This window comes from Danio aesculapii, chromosome 14 (genome assembly GCF_903798145.1).
Source record: "Danio aesculapii chromosome 14, fDanAes4.1, whole genome shotgun sequence".
Taxonomy (NCBI): domain Eukaryota; kingdom Metazoa; phylum Chordata; class Actinopteri; order Cypriniformes; family Danionidae; genus Danio; species Danio aesculapii.
Genome location: NC_079448.1, coordinates 30,459,525 through 30,470,884, shown reverse-complemented (window position 1 = coordinate 30,470,884; position 11,360 = coordinate 30,459,525). Strand labels below are relative to the sequence as shown.

The 11,360-nt window shown below is 38.2% G+C and overlaps 1 protein-coding gene across 5 annotated transcripts in view; it reads right to left on the bottom strand.

Moving 5' to 3' along the window:
* Positions 1-1,425: 1,425 nt before the first annotated feature.
* The window catches only part of mid2 (midline 2), a 288,228-nt gene continuing 278,293 nt past the window's right edge, over positions 1,426-11,360 (bottom strand). For all 5 annotated transcript variants that reach the window (XM_056471723.1, XM_056471725.1, XM_056471721.1 and 2 more), the window contains 2 exons: positions 8,887-9,094; positions 1,426-3,851 (listed from right to left, as the gene is read on the bottom strand). In XM_056471723.1, coding sequence (XP_056327698.1) covers positions 3,449-3,851; positions 8,887-9,094 — 611 coding nt within the window. In that variant the 3' untranslated portion in view covers positions 1,426-3,448. The remainder of the gene's footprint in view (positions 3,852-8,886; positions 9,095-11,360) is intronic.

Sequence of the window (11,360 nt, the reverse complement as noted above, 5' to 3'; positions counted from 1 at the left end):
TTTAGATGCTGGTTCATCTGGTGATTCTTCTAATGGCCTGTTTCCAGTGAGTGGTATGGTACGGTTCGGTTCGGTACGGTACGGGTCACCTTTATTGGGCTCATGACTCCACTGCCAGTTCTACCAATGGTGCCCTTTTGATGGGTGTGTTGTACGACAGAAAGTTTCAGTCGAGGTCATTCTCACTCGAGGAAAGGTCAAAGTAAACATGTACGGGCCGTTCACATTTCATATGACAATCATTTCTCACAAAACAGATGCTTTATACACATAAATACTTGTGGATAAATGCACATTACTAACCTTATATGAACATGATTGATTATAACTGCAGATCAATGATCAAATACCCGTTATCTGTTTTCTGAAAAAGAGATAGTCAGAAGTACTTCAATAATCATCCGCATGTTATTATTATGAGCTCATGGTATGGTTCGCTTTTTGGTACCCTTTGACGGTGGAAACGGACAGTACTGTACCACTCAGTGTAACCAACTGCCTTGGTTTTTTCAATGTCTAGAGTCAGACAGTCTGACATCACTGCTTACATCTCATCTTTTCCAGCAAAAACAAATGCTGAATCACCACAAACAACTTAGGATTAACGATGAGTTGCTATTAATGTTAATAACTTTGCAAAACATTAAAACTTACCATATCTGAAGTGTTCATGCAGCTGTGGTGTAGTTTGTATAGACAGAGTTTATGAGCAATGATGACATGTTGATGCAGTGCACCATGATTTGTATAGCTCAGGGAATTCAAGGTAGAAAAACATGTTTGCACAGCATGAGGTGCTGCTATTTCAAAAATGGCAATCTCTAGAATTTCTCCCCAACAATGTTTTGGTGCAAAGTAAGAACCACATTTCCTGGTTCAGAGTTGGTACTTTGGGTGCCGAAAGATATAGAACCGATTTGAAACTAGGCTTTGGCTCCAAACCAGCACTCAAACTGCCTTGGTGGAAAAGAGGTATAAGGAACCAGTAGGTGAAGTAATGCTGGGAAAACCATTAAAATTGAGGTAATTGCAAACCCATCTTTATAGGATTAGGAATTTGCATAAATGGGAGTTTTCCATGAGGGCAAAAAACATTGAACCCAAAACCCGCCTCTAAACTCCAAACCAAAAAAGTTAAAGTCTAATTCAAACAACTATTGGGTCTCAAGATCATCTGGAAACATATACAAAAGAGATTGTTCAAATTAATATAGATTAGCCACCAATTTGCACAATATAAAGAAGTTAGAAATTCTCTGGACAGTGTGTTGGGTAAACATCTGTTGTGCTTCTTCATCCTATGCAAACACTACCAGCGCACAAAATTTATTCCTATTTGATGAGCTCAAAATTTACTGTTGCTCTGCACAGTTGTGTAGGTGAAAGTTACTTTTTTTTGGGGGGGGGGGGGGGGGGGGGGGGGGGGGGGGGTTGTTGAACTCCATGGGGGTTCCAACCATATCATACAGAAATAAATGAAAGACATTGTACAAATTCAAATGATTTAGCCATCAATTATTCATTCATTTTCCTTCAGCTTAGTCCGTTTATTCATCAGGGGTTGCAACAATGGAATGAACCGCCAACTTATCCAGCAAGTTTTACACAGCTGATGCCCTTCCAGCTGCAACCCGGTACTGGGAAACACCCACACAGTATGCATCAATTATTAAAATGTAAATTAGTTACACATGTTGTGTAATCATCTGTTTTATCCAATTAAAATAGCAATGCTATTAGCACATACACATTGTTCTAAAGGAGCAGTCACATTTACTAGTGATCTGCTGAATTGTAGATGGAAACTACACATTCCAATACATTTTTTCACAACTGAGGTTTTCCCATAAATGCAAAAAAGTTAAATGAGAGTAAGAAAGATTGCTGAGCACAAATTGTCCACCAATTTGCTAAATATAAAATTATTTTGAATTGCCATAATGGCATGTTGAGTAATTGTCTGTTTTATGCCTTTAACCAATACAAATAACAATGCTATCAGTGAATGCAACTTGTTCTTAAGGGGTGGCAACTAGTACAGCCATTCTGCGCAATTCTGAGAAATCCAGAAGCTTCATTGAGAGTTTTGCATGCTGGCGAAAATTTTCACCAAGCAGTTTTTACTATTCAAATTCAAGTTCATGCAAATTCACCATGCTGACCAACAATACAGTTGCTTTTTTGAAAGTGACTTCTTTATGCTTTTGGCTAAACTGTCACTGAAATTTCACTCATGTAACTGCACTGATCTCCTTTATATTTTGTAGGGAACATTAAGCTCTTAAGGAGGACTCGCATGATTCCTGTGCTTGCAAAGTAGATCGGATGGTAAAATGCTCTGTGCTTTCAATCAGAAAGATACAAAAGAATCAAAGCAATCATGTACATTCAGCAGAGCAAAGAGGAAAAACTCCACCAACACAAAGCAAAAAGTGCAGCAGGACAGTTGCGTCAGTAGTACAAATACCTCCCAATCTAGATATTTACAATAAACCGAATGGGCACAAACCACTCTTTCAGGGAAGTATCTCAAGTTTAGCATGCTATTACAAAGATCTTTGCTACACACTTGATTTTTTGCCTGTACTGTCTAACACAAGTGATTGTCTTTATCCGAACCCACAACTGGGTTGTCCTTATTATAGCCCTGAACGGAAGATCACGGAAGATTCATCACAGCTTTGGATGCTCATTTGAGTCACTATAAATGATAAACTGATGAAACAAAATGTTCTGTTGCCAATCTTTCACATATATTTGAATAAACGTGATGGTTTTATATGCACTATGGTCCTGAAATTCAGTTCTAGATGGTGCCTAAAGGCGTCAATGGTTGAACACATCCACAGATGGGGCTTTGTGGTACATCATATATCGATGATTAAAAATACATGTTAAAAAACACCAGGGGAACTTGTGCCTCATGCTTTTCACAAAACTAAACCAGAAACTGAGATAGTGAGAACAAATCACAGAGGAAATACATATCATGCCATCATCTTCATCATCTAACCAAAGAATCATCTTTTCTCCCTGAATATGAGAAAGAGTGTGTTATAGACCCATCAGATAATTAATGTAACCTTTAGTAGAAACACCAAATTGTCATCCTAATATAATCCGCTATATTCGGTCCAAACGGAAGTCCAACCTTGTCTCAAGTTAGCAAGTCTTTTTACACACAGGAGGAAAAAATTCACCTCTAAAAAGTGCCTTTAGGGATACATTAGAACTGACAAGAAAAGCAAACCGAAGTTGAGTCTTAAATAATTTACAATTTAACTTCCCCCAAATCAGCTGTTTAAATCGGAGAGCTCCTAATACACCACACTAACCGCTCATTTATGTGAGCGGGATCAACTAAAGCTCCAACTTCACCCAAGATCTGAACACTAGGAAAAGAAGAAGGGCAAGGGAACCTTCTGGAATAATCAGCTCCTATGGTGCCTCAGTGGCAGCTCTTTATTCCAGAAACATACGGTGACTCCTGTTGGCGACAGATGCCCTCTTGCTGCTCGCTGCAGTCCACAAAGTCAGGCACGGGCAGCCCTGACATGATCATCAATGACTTGTTCCAGATCATGAAGGTGGGAGCCACCGGAAGCAGGAAGGAAACGTCAAAAGTGTATATGTGCTGGGAGTTCATGGCATCATAGAAGGACAGAGTGTTGTTGTCGTAGTCCAGAAGAACTCCCACCCTGCGCAGCTGTAGTGACGCTTCCACGATGGACTCCTTGTTGTTGTGCCGCACCAAGAAGTTATTGTTGCAGCGTGAGAAAACCCAAGATGATGAGTTTTTACCACTCCACTCGTTTTTGGGTGCTGACTTATAGGCCACGCCAAGAGCGTACCTGAAGGGGAAACAGATGAACAAGACTGTTATTGGATACTGGGGCATCATGCAGTAGGTATCTTGGCTCGTTTAGTGTCTTAAGACAGAATCTCCACCAGGCGTATACAATCCTGCTTCTGGAATACAACTATCCTGCAAATTTGAGCTCCATCCTGCTTCGACACAACTGACTAGAAGTTTCTAGTTAGGCGAGAGATTGCCTTACTTTTGGGAGATGAGAGTTTTATTACTTACCACCAGACAAAGTGTAAAGGCTGACTTGGAGGTACATCAAGGAATAGATAATGGTCTCTGATCTCATTCCTACACTCACATAGAAGTTTCTAGTGGGACCAGAGATTGTCTTACTACTGAGAGATAAGAGTCTGTATTTCTTACCTTTCAGAAAAAAAGGATAATATCTAACTTGGATCATGTGAGGCACCTTGGGCAATCATATAATGGCTTATGGCAGTGTTTCCCAAACCTGTTCTTGGAGATACACAGGATGTCCAGTCACCTTTTCTGACCCATTAATTTCAGGTTTTGGCGTCTTCTTATGTTCTGATGAGCTGATTCACTCGCTTCGAATGTTATCACTCGATTGAATAGACGTTATCAGTGTAATGTAATGTAAATGTAATGATATGTAATGTGTGTGCTTATATAGTGCATTTATTGTGTAAGGCCATACACCCAAAGCGCTTCACAATCATAAGGACGAATCACAATCTCTCCAAACAACCATCAGTGTGCAGCATCCACTTGGATGATGCGACGGCAGCCACAGGACAACGGCGCCAGTGCACTCACCACACACCAGCTATTAGTGGAGGAGAGACAGTGATAGAGCCAATTCAGTGGATGGAAATAATTAGGAGGCCATGAAGGTAAGGGCCGAGAGGGAATTTGGCCAGGACACAGAGGTTACACCCTTACTCTTTACGAGAAGTGCCATGGGGTTTTTAATGACCACAGAGAGTCAGGACCTCGATTTATCATCTCATCCGAAAGATGGTGTCCTCTTCACTTTTACTGGGGCATTAGAGTTCACACAGACAACAGGTTGAGCGCCCCCTCCTGGCCTCAATAACACCACTTCCAACAGCAACCTGGTTTTTCCATGTGGTCTCCCATCCTGGTACTGACCAGGCTTAGCCCTGCTTAGCTTCAGTGAGTGACCGCTCTTGGGCTGCAGGGTGATATGGCTGTGGGTGGTTATCAGTTGATAGATATGGGCCAGTAGGGCCCTACTGGTAGGCTCAGAAGGCTGTTATCATCCATGCACATGGTTAATCAGCTATACAAATAGAGAAGACTCCATATCCAGATCTGTTTTTACATTACTCTGACAGTTGGGTTTAGGGTTGGGGTAGGGGTAGACGTTAATAAAATGCAATTAATGGAAAATGTAATAAATAATGTAAGTAATTCTCGTTAACTTTCGGCAACAGTCATTTTTGTTCTATAGCTGATTAACCATGTGGATGGATGATAACATCCTTCGGAGCCTACCAGTATATCTATCAGCCCATATTTATCAGCTGATAACCACTGATTCAATTGAGTGATAACATTCAAATATGCTGGCTGATTCAGGTGTGTTTAATTAGGAACAGTTGTGTAGTGCTGGTGTGCTGCCAGGAACAGGGTTTAGAAACACTGGCCTACATCCCAATATTTAGGTTGCGGTGCTAAATATAAGTGGTTATGCTGTTTGGGCTAAAGGTTGCAACATGCCTATTGCATAGGCTTTGGTGAGAGTGGAAAACTTTATTAACTGGGTCAGGTAAGTATACTTAGCATTGGAACTAAACTTTGTTGAAAAGTGGCTCTTCAGGACCAATTTTTGCACAATATTCACCTTTAATACCTCTCTTGCACAATATCCTTGCACAACATTGTACAGTCTCATGTAAAAGTACTTGTATATGTATATATGTACTTGTCTTATGTATATAGTTAAGTATCTTATAGTATATGTTAGTTATACATAGGTTTAAAAAAATAGCTCATGTGCAGTGTTGTGTTTGTATTTATGATTAATTTATGTAGAACCGTGGTCCTGTGAGACACAACATTTCGTTCCTCTGTATGTCCACACATGTAGTGGAATGACAATAAAGCTCGACTTGACTTGAATTGAATTTTGTTCAGCTTTGGGATACACCAATACTCCTTTTCCAGCTGCTGAAAACTGTTTACACTGGATTTGACAAAGAGAACATTCAAAATCAATGTATACTTCGTGGATTAGATTAGAATATTCTAACTTCGTGCATTAAGTTTGACAAATATAGTATTGCATCAGTTTATTGTTGGAGATTTTTTGTGTGCTGTATCACGTCTAGTGAAGACCAAATAACTCATAATAATAGGATTTATTGTCTGTAATTGAGTTGAGTCGTACCCCAGGTGTCAGGTGTGGTCATTATGCAAGCCAAGTGCACACATTCTGATTCTACCCATGATCTTTTCATTTGAGACAAGCTGATCAAAATCTATTGTCTTTGATCATTAGTTTGACATGTCTTACAATGACTGTCAAGTCAAGCATCAACAGGAGCACAGAACCCGATGGCTCAATTAATGAAGCAACAATGAATTACCACTTGCTCAATTATTTTTTTGCCTAATATTAATGCTGGAGACACTTTTATTTGGGTCGCCACCTTTTCAGTTCTCTGTTTTTACCGTCAGAACATGTTTCACAGATTGATGAAGTAAAACAATAGGGAATTGGTTTTGATTATGTCATTTTTTTAATGAGCTTGACTGTCACAAACTCTGGCAATAATGACTGACCACACAGAATGAATTGAGGGGTTGGGGAGGGAGGTGGAACCCAACACCTGGTCTTCATGAAAAGAGGCTTGGATTCTTAGAATTGAACATGTAATCATTCATAATAAACCAAGAGAAATTCAAAGTAACCTGACAGCAAGCAATCAGTAGCGACATCCTGCAGACAAATAGATTTTTCAGAAAGCACAATTATTAATAAAACAAATACTGAATATTAGAACAGAAAATACAAGCACAACAGTTGCACATTGTTGTCTGTGAAGCCAATCTGACTAAACTATGAACTTCAATAATGAATAAAATTGAGCAAAGTGTGATGTTCAGATTGTATGGCCACAGTCTAATCCACTATTTTACTTGTCAAGAATGGTATTAAATTAAGATACTGCATCACACATATTTGACACTTTTGTGGATATGTTATATTACACATGCAATACAACATTTCTAAAGTGAGGAAGGAGTGGAGTTTCAGGCTAATAAGAGTAATTTAAAGCATTTCTAAAACAAACTAATTTGATACAAAAGATATATAATTGTATTTAAAGAATACACATTGGTACCTCAATGGGGCATATTAGTACCGAAATGTACCTCGCTTAAATGATCTTAGATGATTTTGCAGATCCTGAATCTTTTAATCTTGATAACTGATCTCGGGCTAATTTGATTCTTCAAACAAGTTTGTGAATCAGATTAAAATGTGAATCAGATCTGGATGAACTGATCTGAGATTGCTGTGTGTGTTGTGAAGGACAGATCTTTCGATCCTCTAAATCATGATTAGCAATGCAACGATTGGCTGATGGCACAGCAGTATAATGACATCATCTAATTAATATTCAATGGTCCACGTGAGCAAAATTACATAAAATTCATAGTAAACAGTTTGTTAAATATGATACACAATAACTTTTGTTGTGGGCTGCAGACTTTACACGTTCATTTAGCAACTGAATTAGTTTTACAATTAGAGCAGATTTTGTTTATTATAGAGGAGTGGAGAGTGGAGCGGATTTTTCTTCAATATATTAGTCTGTGCATATTCAAGTTTCTTAATGAAAAGGAATAATTGGCTGTTTAAATTAATTTTGCATTAAAAAAAAGCATTTTGATATTGCTAAAGGTATCTGCAACTTTATCGAATCATTGATGATTCAGCATATTAGCGGTCAAAACATGTGCATGACTGCATAAATAATTTTTCGAATATTGTGCATGTGGGAAACGCGGTGGCGCAATAGGTAGTGCTGTCACCACAAAGCACGAAGGTCGCTGGTTCGAGCCTCAGCTGGGTTGATTGGCATTTCTGTGTGGAGTTTGCATGTTCTCCCCATGTTCGTGTGGGTTTCCTCCGGGTGCTCAGGTTTCCCCCATAAGTCCAAAGACATGTGGTACAGGTGAATTGGGTAAGCTAAAATGGTCTGTAGTGTATGTGTGTAAATGAGTGAATGAGTGTGTATGGGTGTTTCCAAGAGATGGGTTGTAGCTGGAAGGGCATCCGCTGTATAAAACATATGTTGGATAAGTTGGCGGTTCATTCCGCGGTGGCGACCCCGCATTAATAAAGGGACTAAGCCGAAAAGAAAATGAATAAATTAATCTATTATTATACACAAATTGTACTAAAGCTGGATCAGTATCTTAAAATAGTACATGTTTGTATCTAAAAAGTCCATATTAATAAATGTTCTCTTTGAACCCCTTAAGAAGAACCACCCCGTGACAGTCTTTGCACTTATTTTAGAGTGCAGATTGCATAAGTTTTATTTACATATTTATTTTTTAACTTTAAACTTAGATACACTTTTTATTATTATTATTTATTATTTTTTTTTTTACAATTTTACTATTTTCCCAAGTTTAATTACTACTGTAAGAAAATATCAGCATTCGGTACAAACTTTCAGTATTACCTTTGCGTGAAATGAACCAATCTGATCCTGTTTATATGACAAAAGCCTGCTCCCGAGCAGGTTTAAGCTACTAGACCAGTTGCTATGACAACAACTCTCGCATGAGTTTTGAAGAACGAAATGATCCTGGATCATGTCAAATTGTAAATAAACAAATCCAGCTAACTGAACAATCCACATACGAAGAATGGACCCCAGGTTTCATACTATTGCAGGACTACAGCTCAAGCAACATACCACTGACATTGTTTTCTGTAATAATATATGGTAGCAAATAGTCTGACTCAACTAGCTCAGAGAACAAGCACAAGCAGAAGATCTAAAGTCACATACCATGTAGAGGCTCCCAGTAGTACTTCCCAATAATGGCAACCACTGTCGATGAAGACGTTGCCAGCGGCTCCATAAGATCCAGTTCCGCTGAAGCGTTCTGGAGTGTGGCTCTTCTTGAGCGAACTTTCATCCTTCTCCATTGTCAGACAGTCATTGGAGAGCCGCAGCTTCTTATGGGCCGTTTTGGGGTCCAGTTTGAAAGGCTGACCTAAAGAGCAGAGAGACAAGATATTAATAATAGCCAATAATAACAGCTGAAAGATTGAGTTCTCTGATCTGAGAAGGAACACACTCCAGCCTGCTGGAATTTGTGCAATTTATTAAATATCAGTTTTTGCTCTTCTGGTTACTTAGGAGATGAGCAGTTCTGATAAAAGGCCCAGCGTGTGCACAAAAAGTTGAAGACACAGTGAATCAAAAGCTAAACGAAGTCAGCTAAGAATATGATTTGAGTTTTCATAATTCTTGAAAAGCAGAGGTGACCCCACAGCCCCGGTATTTAACTCTGGCATGTCTAAATCTGCCGATCCCCAGCGTAATGACTGACAATTCAGGAAAACAATCAGCTGCGCTCCGTCCCTGCCCACAAACCAATCATCTCAACCCAGAGTGAGCTTTACTGCGTGCAGATATGAAAGGTTCTGGCAACGTTCTGCTGGAAGCCAATAACATTAACACGCTCTTGTCTTTGAACTGCTTATCGCTGTGAGCACAGCCATTCTCAACACTTGTGCAGTCATGCCATTTTACAGCATGTGTTTGAGGACGCTGGGAAAAGAGATGCACACACACAGCAGGGTACAAACAAGAAGCCCATGAAATGCTTATTGCCTGCGACTATAAAACTGATGAACCTTTTAAGACAAAACAAGGTAAAATGGCATAATTGTGCTGTGCAGGTGTCTGAACTAAATTCTTCATTGTGTCTTTTTCATTCAAAAAGGAGACTTTAAAGCACACTTTTACATACTTAATCCACTGGAACTTAAAATGTTTTTAAGAATATTTGTTCTGTTTATGAACATGAAATTAAAAGTCTTGTTCAAATGTATATATGTAGAGTTCAGTTGCAAAAACATTTAAGTCTGTCAGACATTTTTCTTTGAGATGAGTGGATCCTTTGTTTAAGTTCTGTAATTTCACTTTAATAACAGGAAAATTAATAATAATCTTTTCATTTATATTTAAGTGAATGATGAAAATATAAAATTCAAATATAATTTTTTTGTATAAAATATAAATATTTATATTTGGCTAGAATGAAAGCATTTAATATATTTAAAAAACATTATTGTTTACATTATTAGCCCCTTTAAAAAGTATTAATCTGTTTTCCATTGGCTACAGAACAAACCACTCTTGTTCAGTGACTTGAATAATTAGCCTAACTTGCCTAGTTAACTTAATTAACCTAAGCCTTTTAACTTTAAACTCAATAGTATCTTGTAAAATAATTGTCACCATCCTGCACTTTGTCTCCATTCCCCTAGAGGTCCCTGTGTTTCCTCTCTGCCTTAGTTCTTCCTCGTGTGTTCTTGTTTAATTTTGATCACCTGTGCCAAGGTATTTAAGCTGTCACTTTTTCTCTGTTCCTCACTCGGTTTGGGCCTTGCATTCTGTTGATCTCCTGAGCTAAGTCTAGTAAGACTCTTTTGTTTTCCCTGTTGCTTGCTGCCTTTTTGTTTACTTGTTTTCTTCCCTGGCTGGAGTTTTCTTTGTATGTTTATTATAGTGTTAAAACATTTTGTATAACTTATTCTGAGCGGAATCTAAGTTGACTTTAAAAAAAAAAAAATAAAAATCCTTGTTTTCTGGATACCTACTTGAGTGTTTCATTTGGGTCCATTACAAATGCCCCTGTGGCAGAGACCTGGGTTCAAGACCCAACTGTGACAATAATAAGTAAAACATCATCATAGTACTGTCATCATGTTAAAGACAATATGAGTTAGTTTTTAAAATTATTATGCCTAAACTTATCATACTATCTTTTTGTTTACAAAAATTATTATAAGATTAGAATTTTAGAAATATAAAAAAGACTTATTTTTATAATGCTAATTTACTGTCCTCCATCATAAAACAAACAAAAAAGAAAACTTTTAAATTAAAAACTGTAGCCTATGGGCAAATAACAAACTGGCCAGCTCATTTCCTTAGTCAGAATTTGTCCATTTAAATAATAAAAGCCTTCTTTTATTGGTTATTCTTTCAAAAGCCTTTCACAATTTATGATAGCATACTGTCAAAAATGGGACAAATGAGCTCATATAGGAACCAAATTCTGGACTTTGTCAGAAGGGGGCTGGGTCTTTCTTTTGAACCACCTGAGCCCCCCTGGCTATGGGCCTGTATGTATGTGTGTTTATATATATATATATATATATATAATGCTGTAGAGCTGAGTGAACAAATTGAGTAAGGGAACAGCTTGTGGATTTCTGACAGCTGCTGTCAGAAACTGATGTCCGTAT